Raw genomic sequence first — 14,943 nt, forward strand, 5'->3', positions numbered from 1 at the left:
TTTTTTTTTTTTTTAATTAGCTATTTTCTTTATTTACATTCAAATGCTATCCAGGAAGTTCCCTATACCCTCCCCCGGTCCCTGCTCCCCTACACATCCACTCCCACTTCATTTTTTTCAAATACAACACTGGAGCAATCGATAAGCCATAGATCAACTGATGTCAATAAATTGTCAGAGAGTTTCTATAAAACACTAATTTTAAGGTAAAGTAGAGATACATGTATTATATACATCTGTAATTTCAAAAAATGTTTAAAAAGCGTTTTAAATGATTAAACTGTTTTCTTCTTCAACAAGGAGGATATGACCTAGTGTTCTAAATATATTCTATTTTATAGCTTTGACTTGAGAATAAAAATATTTTGCATAATTAAAAATAAAATCTTTAGTACTAAGAAGATGCTATCCAAAGAAGTACAGTTACCTGAATTTGACTCTTATAACCTATGTGAAAAGTTGAACTTAATGGTATATGAGGTATATGACTGTAATCCAAGCTCTGGGCACACTAGCCAAACAGCCTAGTCTTAACAGTGAGTAAGAAACGCTGTTTTAAGAACGGAGATGAGTTTCTCCAGAGGTGTGGACATCCATACATATGCATACACAGTATCACACACGTCAACCTGTGTGCGCAAGTACACACATACATGCACATGCACACATACACTCTCACTCTCATGCACACACACACACACACACACACACACACAAACACACACACACACACCCTGCAGAATTAAATCAATGTAAAAACAGATCCATGTCCTGAATAGATGGCTCAGGACTTACGGATGATTTTTGACTTTCCAGAAGACCTGAGTTCACTTTAACAGAATCAGTGTTAGGTAATTCATGGCCAGTAACACCAAGGAATTTCATGCCTTCAGTCACTCATTGACACATGCACACATGAGCACAGAATATTATACAGTCATATACAAGCAAGCAAGCAAACAATTAAAAATTAGAATATGAAAACAAAACATTAAAATTTCCAGGGGAGATGGGAAGAGAAGAATAGATTAAAGGGATTCAGGGAAAAAGGGATATATATGATTATTTTATGAAATTCACAAAGAACTGGTTTTAAAAGTAAAATAAAAAGTATTGTGCAATCTCTAAAAAATCAAGTTTGATCAAAAATAATTTATTTAATGATATTTTATTTAAGTAATATAATACCAATGAAATGAATAAATCATTAAACAGAAATCATGCATAGTTCAACGATCTATAAGTTGGTAACAGTGGTTTTGCTTTTTAAACAGCACTTATTTGATTAAAGCAAAGGAGTAAGTATATTAATATCAGTAATAAAATATCATCATTAAACAATTTTTATTTCATTACAATTACAGATATGAGTATAAATTAATTGTTTTAATTTTAATAAAATATAAATGGTTCTCAACATTCTACTCTGAAATTTATTAAATTCAAATAAAAGAAAATTATATTTAATGTTCTTGTGTTGTTGTCAAGCACTCTTTGTCACTAAAATAAATCTAGATTTCTTAGATAAATACATGATGCTAGGTCTACAGCAGAAACATGCAAAATCATTCTAGAACTTCTTTATTTTAACTTTTTGTGACAGAGCTTCATGTCACGTTGTCAAAAATGCCCTACAACTCATCATATAGCTTATGCTGCCTTTAAGCTTATGGAAATATATCTAATTCCCCTGCCATGTGCTAGATATATACATGCACCAGCATGCATAGATACAATTTTCCATATCGTAGTTAAAGGAACCTAATGAATTTGCTACTATAAAACCAAAATAACACAAAAAATAAAATAATCTACCAAAACCAGGAAATGGATCATATGAGGATCAATGATGCAATGGTGAGTATAATAAATTGAATCATCATTACATGAAAGCATCCACAAAGTAATTGTGGATTTAAAAATGTTTAAATATGACATTTTCCTTTTGGTGGACAGAACTAAAAAGCTTATCAATTACTCTGAACTGTCTTGGTTTTTTGCAACAAATGTGACAAAACCAAACTGAAATGTGATTATTTAAAAGGAAGATAGATAAAGTATGTATAGTTCAGAAGTAAATATTTTAGAAAACTTCAAGTTCATAATTCAAATTTGTAATCATGAGTTAATAAAATCAGTTAATGGGTGTAAGGTAAACAAGAGAACCCAAAGATTATTAAGCAAGAATTTTGTAATAAAATTTACAAAGAAACAAAGAATCAGTCAAATTGAACCAGAGACTGATTCATATCATCTGGGGAAAATAAAATATAAAGTAATTAGTAATAAGTTTAATCAATAAAGATTCTCTATCTAATCACATTCTACAGGAAATATCTACAAAAGAGAAATACACAAAAATACTACACGGACTTAAGAACATAAAACTAGAGCATGGATAGTCAAATAGTCTAGAATAGTCATCAAATTGAAAGAGAAAACAGCATGTGAAGAACTGATTCAGATAGAAAGATGGGAAATTTTCTTGAAGGAGCTGAAGGGGTTTGCAACCCCATAGGAAGAACAACAATATCAACCAACCAGACCCCCCCCCCCATGTTCCCAAAGGTGAAACCACCAATCACAGAGTACACATGGAGGGACCCATTGCTCCAGGTGCATAAATAACAGAGGATGGCCTTATCTGGCATCAGTGGAAGGGGAGGTCCTTGGTCCTGTGAGGGCTCCATGCCCCAGCATAGGGAAATGCTAGGACAGTGAGGCTGGAGTGGGTTAGAGGGGAGGAGCACCCTTGTACAGGCAGGGTGAGGGAGGATGGGAGAAGGGATTTGTGCTGGGGAAATCAGGAAGGGAGATAACATTTGAAATGTAAATAAATAAAATAACCAATAAAAAAAAAGAACAACTGAAAAAAACCATTAACCAGTGCAATACTGAGTATTGCCATGATCCTTCTTTGAGCAAGCCAATTTAAATGACTACTTTTGAGACAATCAATAAATAAGAAGCAAATATTTAAGACAACAAATATAAACAGAAAGAGATAACAGCAGATAAATGATAAAGAGAATGAGGTCAAGAATATCATGACAAGGATGAGAAGAGTAAAAAAGAAAAGGAAATTAGAGAGCCAAGACTTTACAGGAAAGAAATAATAACTGCAATGGGCCTGACACCTTCTCCTATGGTGAAATTTCCAATGGAATAAAACACTGGAAAGATTCAACTTTTGACTTAGGTAATTTTATGTGTAGATATTATTAAACTCCAACAATGGTCTATTTGTCAAATGGTAGCCTTGGTGTTCCTGTGAAGTTAGCATTTAGATCAGTAGATTTTGGGTTTTTTGTTTGTTTGTTTTTGGGTTTTTTGTTTTGTTTTTTAATTATTTCATTAGATATTTTCTTCATTTACATTTCAAATGCTATCCCAAATGTCCCCTATACCCTTCCCCCGCACTCCTCCCCTGCCCACTCATTCCTACTTCTTGGCCCTGGTGTTCCTCTCTATGGGGCATATAAAGTTTGTAAGACCAAGGGGCCTCTCTTCCCAATGATGCCTGAGTACGCCATCTTCTGCTACATATTCAGCTAGAGACACGAGCTCTGGGGGTACTGGTTAGTTCATATTGTTGTTCTACCTATAGGGTTGCAGACCCCTTCAGCTCCTTGGGTACTTTCTCTAGCTCCTCCATTTGGAGCCCTGTGTTCCATCCAATAGGTGACTGTGAGCATCCACTTCTGTGTTTGTCAGGTACTGGCATAGCCTCACAAGAGGCCACTATATCAGGGTCCCTTCAGCAGAATCTTTCTGGCATATGCAATTGTGTCTGGTGGCTGATGATGGGATGGATCCCCAGCTGGAGTAGTCTCTGGATAGTCTATCCTTTCGTCTTAGCTCCAAACTTTGTCTCTCCTTTTATGTCTCTCCTTTTGTTACTCCTTTTATAGGTATTTTGTTCCCTATGCTAAGGAGGAATGAGGTATCTAAACATTGGTCTTCCTTCTTTTTGGTTTTCTTTTGTTTTGCAAATTGTATCTTGGGTATTCTAAGTTTCTGGACTAATATCCACTTATCAGTGAATGCATATCTAGTGACTTCTTTTATGATTGGCTTACCTCACTAAGGATGATATCCTCCAGATATATCTATTTGGCCAAGAATTTTATAAATTCATTGTTTTTAATAGCTGAGTAGTACCACATTTTCTGTATCCATTCCTCTATTGAGGGACATCTGGGATCTTTCTAGCTTCTGGCTATTACAAATAAGGCTGCTATGAACATAGTGGAGCATGTGTCCTTATTACCAGTTGGAACACCTTCTGGGTATATGCTGGATCTTCCGGTAGCACTATGTCCAATTTTCTGAGGAACCGCCATACTAATTTCCAGAGTGGTTGTACAAGCTTGCAATCCCACCAGCAATGGAGGAGTGTTCCTCTTTCTCCACATCCTCGCCAGCATCTGCTGTCCCCTGAATTTTTGATCTTAGCCATTCTGACTGGTGTGAGAAGGAATCTCAGGGTTGTTTTGATTTGCATTTCCTGATCATTAGATTTTGAATGAAAAAAATATCATCTATATTGAAAGATCTTTATTCAATCACTTGAAGGTATTAAGAGAACAAAGGTGCCATTCTCCATAAATGACACAACACACACACAAACACACATACACACGCGTGCACACACACACACACACACACACACACACACACACACAGGGTGGGGGACAGACAGAGACAGAGAGTCGGAGAGAGGTACACATTTTTCTGTCTCTTGGAACCACTAATACATTGTCTCCTCGTTTTACTAATCTGCTTTCTATTTTATTTATTCCTACTTATAAAAGTTAGATTTTTATGTTTATTATTAGAATTGTCACATTTTTAGCCCATTCTATACCTTTATTAAAGTATAATTACTGAACTAAACTTGGTCAAACTTAAAGTGAAGAACAGTGTTTTGATATATTTATACTCCATGAAATAATCTGCATAAACAGTCTAATGAACATATGGGATGCTATTATTATTATTATTATTATTATTATTATTATTATTATATTTATTTATTTATTTTTACATTCCAGTTGTTACTCCCTCCTGGTCTGCCCTCCTACAGTTACTCATCCCATTTCTCCTCCCCCCTGTCTCCAAGAGAATGATGCCCACCTCCTGCTGGACCTCTCCTCACCCTGGAGCCTCAAGTCTCTCCAGTGTTAGACATATCTGCCTTCTCCCACTGAGGCCAGACCAGACAGTCTTCTGCTATATATGTGTTGGGGGCCCCGGAGCAGCTCCTGCATGTTGTCTGGTTGGTGTCCCAGTCTCTAAGTGATCTCAGGGGCCATGTTAATTGAGACTGCTGATCTTCCTATGGGGTCACTGTCCTTCTCAATTTTTTCTAGCCTTTCCCTAATTCAATCACAGAGATCACCAGCTTCTGTTCATTGGTTGGGTATAAGTATCTGCCTTTGACTCTTTCAGCTGCTTGTTGGGCCTCTTCAAGGACAGCCATGCTAGGCTTCTGTCTGTAAGCAGACTATAGCATCAGTAATATTGTCAGGCCTTGGAGCCTCCCTTTGAGATGGGTCTCAAGTTGGGCTGGTTAATGGACTACCTTTCCCTCAGTCTCTTCTCCATTTTTGTCCCTCCCATTCTTTTTGGCAGGAACAATTGGAGGTGGACTCTACAAGTTTCTTCTGCTCATTGTTGGACATTTCATTGGATGTTTTAAGGTTTCCAGTATTTTGTTTATATTTATGTAGGAAAAAGATATCAGAACCAACTTCTTTGTAAGTAATTTTGAAATGTACAATATTGTATAAATATGGTATCCTGAAATGATACTTATACAGCAAACTCTGCCAGTTCCCAGCACACATTGGTAGATGTGGCAAAATTGCCTGGGTCATGTGCTGAACTTAGTAAAAAACCTGATTCTGGCGTTGCTCAATGCACCCTATACTAAGACCCTCTCTGTCAAGTCATGAGCACAAATGACCAGACTGGACACAGTTCTACCTCTCATATTATTACATTCACTTTGACCCAGAAATTTCACTAAAACTTCAATCCACTGTCTTTCCTTGGGACTTTAGCCTAATGCTCTAAAAATTCATGTTAGGAAAATCTGACCAATAACCTAACTCCAGAGCCAGCATTCTATCACAAACCAAAAACAATATTAGAATAATAAATCACCAATCACATAACAATGATCCCCAAAAGAGCAATTTGGAAGCAAATGATAGCCAAAACATCCCTGACCAAAAAGAAAACCAAAAGAAAAATGCTCATTGGATTATTAGATATGAACTAAAGTTGTACTTCAGATGGATCTCTAGTTGGGCTGGTCACTGGACCACCTTTACCTCAGGCTCTTCTTCGATTTTGTCCCTCCAGTTATTTTAGGCAGGAACAATTGGAGGAATAATTTGACTACAATAGTAGTCAAAACAGCTTGGTAATGGCATGATTGTCTACCAAGATGTTACTTATATACAAGAAGGAAAACCCAAGTGAGGGATCTTGAATTTCAGTTAGAATGGGGAATAAGATATTCATAAGAGTTAGATAGTTGGAGGATGGGTGTAGGGAGAGGAATGGGGGATTCAGGATCAGATATGGAGAAGGACAGAAAAGATGGCCAGATGACCATGAAAATGAATAGAAATCTGCAACTCATTGGGGTGAGGCAGAAGGGGCATCTCTAGGATGAGGCAGAGACCTAGGATAAAGGAGGCACCCAAGAATCAATTGGAGTGACATTAGCTATGGCTCACAACACTGTGGATATCAAATCTGAAGAGGGCACCTCCTGTAGCCAGGCAGGAAACCAAGTAGAACAATAGAGATACCAACCCACCCACAAAACTTTCAACCTATAATTTATCTTCTCTATAAGAAATATAGTAATGGGGGATGAAGCAGGGAATGTGGGAATGGTCAAGCAATAACCTACACAGTTTGAGACCCATCCCATGGCAAACATCAATCCCTAACACTATTAATGATACTGTTATGCTTACAGACTGGAGCCTAGTATATCTGTCCTCTGAGAGTCTCCACCCAGCACCTGACTCAGACAGATACAGGCACCTTCAGCCAAACAGTGGATGGAGCTTGAGGACTCATGAAAAAATAGGAGGAAGGATTATGGTCTCTGAAGGGATAGGGACTCCACAGAAAGACCAACAGAGCCAAGTATCCATAACCCTTGTGGCTATCCGAGTCTGAACTACCAACCAAAGAACATACAAGGTCTAGACCTAGGCCTTCCTTGCACATGTGCAGCAGATGTGCAACTTGGTCTTCATGTAGGTCTTGAACAACTGGAATGGAGCTATCCCCAAAACTGATCCCTTATGTGGAATAAGTTCTTCTAGCTAGACTGCCATGTCTGGCCTCAATGGGAGAGCAAGAACCTAGCCTCGCAGAGACTTGAAGTACCCGGGTGGAGGGATAGCCAGGGGAGTACTACCTGTTTACAGGAGAAGAGGAGAGAGGATGGGGGGAAAGATTGTGGGAAGGGGTTACCAGGAGGGGTCAGTGATCAAGATATAAACAGAAAAAAATAAATTACAAAAAAGATTTTAATTAACTACACAAAATTTCAGTGACCTGATTTTCAATAAATATCACAAATATGTATTGTGGATGAAGGAAAGAATAGTCAACAAATATTTGGATGCCTACATGGAAGAATGATATTTAAATCATATTTGTTTAAAAAATCCAAATGAGTAAAAAGCCTTAGTGTAAGATCTGAAAATCTTAAATCGCTTGAATTGCTATGGAATTTAACCAGCTTCACAGTATCAGGCATAAATTCTCTCCCATGGAAAAGGATCCCAAAATATAATGAGTTCCCCCATCAAATTATTGCCATTGTAACAGTAGTGCCCACATATAGCTAGGTGAGTTTATATTTCCCTATGCAGGGTCTAGATCTGTGTAAGACAATTGATGTTCTTTCTTTCCCAGTACACTAAGCAACTCTTATCACCATGAATGATACTGAGTAGGAGGAAGATCCACAATCAATTTGAGATTGGTTTCCCATGTTCTGAAACCAAAGTATGTTGTTTATTCATCAATATATAACTACGATTTCGATAAAAGGGAAATAAAGTCTGGTTTATTTACACATCTACACCCTCACAGACCAACACACCACATATATACTTACAAATATGTTAAATATCACATGTGGGTAACCACTGAATGAAGTACAATAGTTTTAATAATTAGTCTATTTATGAACACTGTCCCCCACTGTCCTAATGGAGATTAAATTTTAGAATATTACACAATTTACAAACCTAATTAATCTTTATCCAAATATTTTATTTTGATATATTATTCATTTGGTTTAAAAAAAAAAACACAAAGTAAGGTTCACTGCTAGCCCATGTCAAGTTTATCACTTTGTTTCATCTTTTCTTAATTGCCTCCCACATTAATGTTTCGGTAAATAGCTGTGATAAGACAAAAGTGATGAAGTTGGCCATTTGATAGTCAGTGGAGGGTTTGAGGCATGTAGTGATGTGCAAAATCATACTCAGGTAAAACTCATTAAGATGTTATTCACAAAGATAAACACAAGAGTTTGGTCAAAAAAATAATCTAAACTTTACTAAAAATAGTTTGATGATATTCTTTCATTATATTTATAAAGATTATTCATAATTAGGTTTTAAAACAAAGGATTAACAATACTGATTAATCAATAATGTTATATCATTTTAAAACATTATTTCTATATTGGAAGATTGGTAACATTTTCAAATATAAACTATATTTCCTGATTTTAAATCTATTTTGTAGTTAGTATCATTATTTAAAGTAATGGGTTTGTGTGTCTGGATATTAGGAATTTACTTTGGGACCCAGAAAGTTGCCTATGAACCTTTTCATAGCATTTTTCATCTCTTTATTTCTCAGTGTATATATAGCTGGATTTAGGAGGGGTGTAAAAACAGAGTAAAACACTGCAAAAAATTTGTCCAACCATGTGATATTGAGAGGCCACACATAAATGAAGATGCAAGGCACAAAAAAGATCAGCACGACTGTAATGTGGGCAGTGCACGTGTTCATTGCCTTAGATGCACCAGCTTTAGAGCTCTGACGTACAGTCATAAGAATATATGTGTAGGAAGTAAGCAACAGAATAAAGCAAGTTATAGCCACAAGTCCACAATCAGCATTCATTAAGGTATTTAAATAGTGATAATCCATGCATGCAAGTTTTATTACCAGTGGCATATCACAGAAGAAACTGTCTATTTCATTGGGACCACAAAAAGGCAGATGCACAATCACTACTACGTAAATTATACCATGTATAAAGCCAATTGTCCAGGAAGTCAACACCAAACCAGTGCATCTCCTAAGGTTCATGATGGTGAAGTAATGGAGTGGCTTGCAGATGGCCACATAGCGGTCATAAGCCATTACCACCAACAGCACCATTTCTCCTGCAGCAATGCAATGGGAAAAGAAGACCTGGGACATGCATCCTGCAAAGGAAATGATCTTGATTTCCCTGAGAAAATCTATGATCATCTTAGGAGTGGTGTTTGTGGAGAGCCACATATCAATAAAGGACAGGTTGGCCAACAAGAAGTACATGGGAGAATGCAGATGGGGGTCAGTGGTTATTAAGGTCAGGATGACAATATTTCCAGACATGATGAGAAGATAAAGCATCAGAAATATCACAAATAATAAGACCTGAGTATTCTTTGAATGGGCAAGTCCCCAGAGTATAAATTCTGACACAACAGTATGATTGTCTCCATCCATTTTATTCAGTGTGTCCTTAGAAATAACCTGCAAAGAAAAAAAAAAAAGATTATCCATTAGAGGTATGAGGTCATCTACTTCCTTTGTAGAATTAGACATTCGTATTGAATCTTACCTGAATAGAAATGCATATGTTAATGAGAAATCTAAGTCAAATATGAGTGACATTGCTGCTCAAAGTAAAAGCTAATGAGCTAAAAGCCTCTCCCCGCCCCCCCCCCAAAAAGCATCAGATGTGACTGATATACACATCCTCTATGAGGAAATACCTCATAGATATAGAAGTAAATGTAAATAAAAGAATCATTAATGTTTTCTAATAACTAGAGTACAATGGTATGTGAGTTGTTTCCTTTAGTTATATTTCCTAATGTATCTTGAAACAATATTGTTCATTGTTTTGGTTTTGATGGTTCATCTGAACTCTTTGTTTAAGATATACATGTGCATATAAAAATAGAAAAAAATTTAAAAAAACATATCTGAAATTCTTGCATCTAACTCAGTAACAATTTTTCTAGATAATCTAAGGTTGGCTTACACATAATAATTATAAAAATGAATGAACAGATACAAATTAAATAATCTATTTTAGAGTCTAAAAGAGAAATATTAATTTTCTCCTAATTTTCAATGTTTTTTTTTTCCTGTATTGAGTGCACTTGTATCAAAGTGATAAACTTTGTAATAGTCTCAGTATTTGGATTCTGTAAGGATTTACAGGTGTAATGAAAATTATACAACTTAAAAAAGACACCATGTGATAGACATTGATGACAGAAGGGTAGCTAATAGCTTGCTTTGCTCACAGGTTGATTGTTGTGTTGTGTTTTGTTGTTGTGTGCTTTTGTTAGGGTTGTTGGTAGTATGTATGTTTCACTTTTATATATATTTTTTAATGTACGTAGAATTCCATCATTTAACCAATTCCTTTTCCTTCCTGAAATTTCTCTCAAGAACCACCCCATATTCTTCCCATGCTACTTCTCAAGTGGCTAGCCTGTTTCCCCTTGATTATTAGTGCTACATATATGTTTATATTAAATGTCTGAAAACATGAGTAAATGCAATCTGTTGAGTCCATTTTTTGTTATTGCATATGGTTTCAGAGCTGACAATTGGGCACTGCCCACAAATAAGGAAGCTCATCCCTGGTGAGACTATTTCTTCTTTTTTCTAGCAGACAAGAGATGGCAGAATATTTTAATCTGATTTCCACAATTCCCATTTAATTTGATTTCATTTTTGCTACTATTTTTATGCCAAAATGTATCTACTATGCACTCTTTGATTTAAAAAATAATTTATTCAGTTAAGTGGTAGGGGATATTTGAACTATATTAGCTGTATAGTACATTTATGGATTTGGATACATGACCAAAACAAAACCTATGTATAAAGAATGATGATCATATAGACATGGGCATACATGGTACAGGAGAGGTGGGAAAAAAAACATTAATTGGTCTCTAAAACGACAGAGGAGAAAAAAAAATCTCAACTCCATACATAGTGGGTATTGGTAACTAGAATTATTTTAAGAATTGCCTTACAGAAAAATATTAGAGAGACAGGATGACTTACCAAACTCACATTTGTTTTAATCAAATTTTCTTCCCATCTGATGAGTGTTCACAAAGACATCTATGTCTTATAGAGATAATTTTTCCCTCATCCAGATCTATTTTCACTTCTTGACATTTTCTCATGGGTGAAATTCACGTGTTCTTTGTTCTGATCAAAATGAGAACTCTAGAAATAATTACCTTGGACATCTCTTTGGGATTTTCTGTTACAAGTGATAGTGAGTATCTCATATTTGCCCAAACAGGAAGAGATGAACTTCCTGTTACTAATCCCAGCATCAATAATTGTTAGACAATTTTCCAGAATTATTCACTCCACTTCACCAGTAAGGACTAAGGAGAAGCTTACTGCTACTTGGTCTCTTACTATATGTATAAAATCAAAGTGGATCATTTTTTGTAGCTATGAGGCCATGCACTATAAAATGTGATATATGACCAAAGCAAAACCTGTGCTGTGAAAATAATTTCTGAATGCATGGCAAATCTGTGTCAAATCTTTGTCACATGATTGGTGAAGTCGAATGTTCTTCATAACTATATGTGATATTGGCAGGTATGAATTGGATGCCACAACTATTAATTCATAGAATACAAATATTTCTTATATTACTTTTAGGAAACTAAGGCATATAACTCAAACCATTTTACTTGAGAAGGACTTGTAAGGAGTTCTCCTGATCACAGAATAAAAGTGCTACGTATGTTTTGTTTATTCAAATCTGCATACCTTAATTGTAATTACCAGTAATTACTGGACAAGCTCCCATGTTGCTTTGCTTATACAAATGTACATACATGTGTGCAAAATAACTTTATCAGCATCTTTATCCAAATGAGATAATATTGAATATGAACAGAAGATTTTATGGAACTCATGTGAATCTAATAGATAAAATATGTATTTACATAAACCAACAATTATGGAAATGGAAGAAAATATTGAAGTAGGATGATCAACACTTTCATGTGCTATTTCTAACCTAGTTTTCAATGGTAATGTATATTGTCATTTTAGACATAGACTGTAGTACTTGAATCATGTAATACCTGTGTACATCCCTCTTTTATAATATTATAACTTTGTTGCCCTAATAGTCTTCCTCAAAGAAGTTCATTACTTACAGAAAAAGACATGTACAATTTAAAGTATTTCAGGAGACTTATTTGCTTTTTTTATTTGTTTTGTTTATTATTATTAATTAATTATTTTATTTATTTACATCCTAAATATTGCTTCCCCTATCCTGGTTCCACCTAACAGAGTCCTTCCCCCATGCCCCTCCCCTTTGACACTGTGAGGGTGCCCACCCCCAGGCATATCTCCTCCCTGGTGTATCAAGTCTTTACAGGATTAGGTACATCCTCTCCCACTGAGGCCAGACAAGGCAGCCCTCTGCTACATGTATGCTGAGGGCTTTGGACAGGTCTGTGTGTGTGCTTTGCTTGATAGCTCAGTCTTGGGAGTTCCCAGGGATCCAAGTTAGTTGGCATTCTTAGTCTTCCTATGGAGTTCCCATCTTCTTTGGTTCCTTCAATCCTTTCCCTAACTCTTCCATAGGGGTCCCTGACCTCCTTCCAATGCTTGGCTGTGAATATGTGCATCTCTCTCAGTCAGCTGCTGGATAGAGCTTCTCAAAGGACAGCCATGCTAGGCTCCTGTCTGCAAGCACAACATAGCATTAGTAATAGTGACAAGGTTTAGTGCCCATCAATGAGATAAATCCCCAGTTGGGCTGGTCTTATTTTCTAAAGTTGTACTGCCAAGGCCTGAAAAGCTTACTTAATATACTAGCTCTCCAGTTGCAGTGCTTGAAAAAACAATGTGCTTGAATCCTTCAAAAGAACTAGGAACACATGCTGGTTAAGAAGCACAACTAGAAACAGGCTTTGAATGTGTTTACCAGATTCAATTTAGAATTATTAGAGATGTATCTCAACTCCTTTTAATTTCTTCCTGGTCATTAAAGATTCAAAATAAACAAACATAAAAAAATGAAAACATCTTGTTAAGCTTCTTATGATCTGTGAGTTGTATCATAGGTATTCTGAACTTTTTGGCTAATATCCACTTATCAGTGAGAACATACCATGCATGTTCTTTTGGGTCTGGACACCAGAAACCCACTTAGAAGGGGAACAAAATAATTATGGGAAGCAGAGGGAGGGAGGAAATAGGGTGGGATATGGGAGGGGGAAGCGAAAAAGAGGGGCAGGATCAAGTATGGGGAGAGACAGGAAGGACAACCAGAGGGCCAGGAGGAACTGAAATATGAAGCAGTGAGGGTTAAGGGGACAGTGGGAACCTCTAGAATGTCTCAGAATCCTGGGATGTGAGAGGACACCAGGACTCAGTGGGAACATTAGCTGAAATGTCCAACAGTAGAAACATGGAACCTGAAGAGACCACCTCCAGTAGATAGGCATGGCCCTCAGTTGAAACAGGAGCCCACCCACCCATTTTCACAATTTTTAACCCAGAATTGTTCCTGTCTAAAGGAAATGCAGGGACAAAAATGGAGCAGAGACTGAAAGAAAGGCCATTCAGTGACCTGCCCAACTTGGGATCCATCCCATGGGCAGGCACCAAACCCTGACACTATTACTGAGGCCATATTGTTCTTACAGACAGGATCCTGGCATAGCAGTTCTCTGAAAGGCTCTACCAAGAACTGACTGAGACAAATGCAGAAACTTTCAGCTAACCATTGGATTGAGGCTGCGAACCAATATGGATGGAAGAGTTAGAGGAAGGACTGAGGAGCTGAAGAGGATTGCAGACCCCTCAGAACTCCCAGAGACTAAGCCAAGCAGCATGCATAAACTGGATCTTTCCTTGTTCTATGTATTTAGTATTTTGATTATTATGTGCTGAGAGACTTCCTATTTTAGTCTAATCTATTTGGTGTTTTGTATGCTTCTTGTGTATTTATAGGCATTATCTTCTTTAGGTTAGAAAAATTCTTCTATGATTTTGTTAAAAATATTTTCTGAGCCTTTGAGCTGAGGTTTATGCCATGAGCTACCACAGCTTAAATCACTTACTGACCCTTACAAACTAATAGTGGATAATAGTGGATTCTTCACTATTCCACTATTATCAATAGACGGGTCGTGGAGACAAAAAGTAAACAGAGAAATATTGGAGCTAAATAGATGTTATATGCCAAGTGTACTTAACTGATACTTTAAAACCATTTGAACCAAACACAAAAGAGTATACTGTTTGTTTACATCTTATGGAAATTTCTCCAAAACTGCCTACAAACTTGAAAACAAAGCAAGTCTCATCAGATACAAGAAATTTGAAACAAGTCCCTGAATCCTATGAGACCACCGTAAAGTAAGGCTAGATATCAACTACAGCATGGAAGTTACAAGGTAATGGAAACTAAAAGTTTCTCTATTTAATGAAAAATGAGTCAAGACAGAAACACAGAAATTGCCGGGCAGGGGTGGTGCATGCCTTTAATCCCANCACTTGGAAAGCAGAGGCAGGTGGATTTCTGAGTTCAAGGCCAGCCTGGTCTACAAAGTGAGTTCCAGGATAGCCAGGGCTATGCAGAGAAACCCTGTCTCGAAA

General features: G+C 36.6%; 1 protein-coding gene across 1 annotated transcript; it reads right to left on the reverse strand.

Annotated features, from left to right (window-relative positions):
• Window positions 1-8,835: 8,835 nt before the first annotated feature.
• Window positions 8,836-9,777, reverse strand: LOC110319074 (olfactory receptor 4K14-like). The gene has a single exon (XM_021194489.1). The coding sequence runs from the start codon at window positions 9,772-9,774 to the stop codon at window positions 8,836-8,838; it is 939 nt and encodes a 312-aa protein (XP_021050148.1). The 5' UTR covers window positions 9,775-9,777.
• Between the last annotated feature and the right edge of the window lie 5,166 nt (window positions 9,778-14,943).

Source organism: Mus pahari, chromosome 3 (assembly GCF_900095145.1).
Source record: "Mus pahari chromosome 3, PAHARI_EIJ_v1.1, whole genome shotgun sequence".
In the NCBI taxonomy this organism is placed as follows: Eukaryota; Metazoa; Chordata; class Mammalia; order Rodentia; family Muridae; genus Mus; species Mus pahari.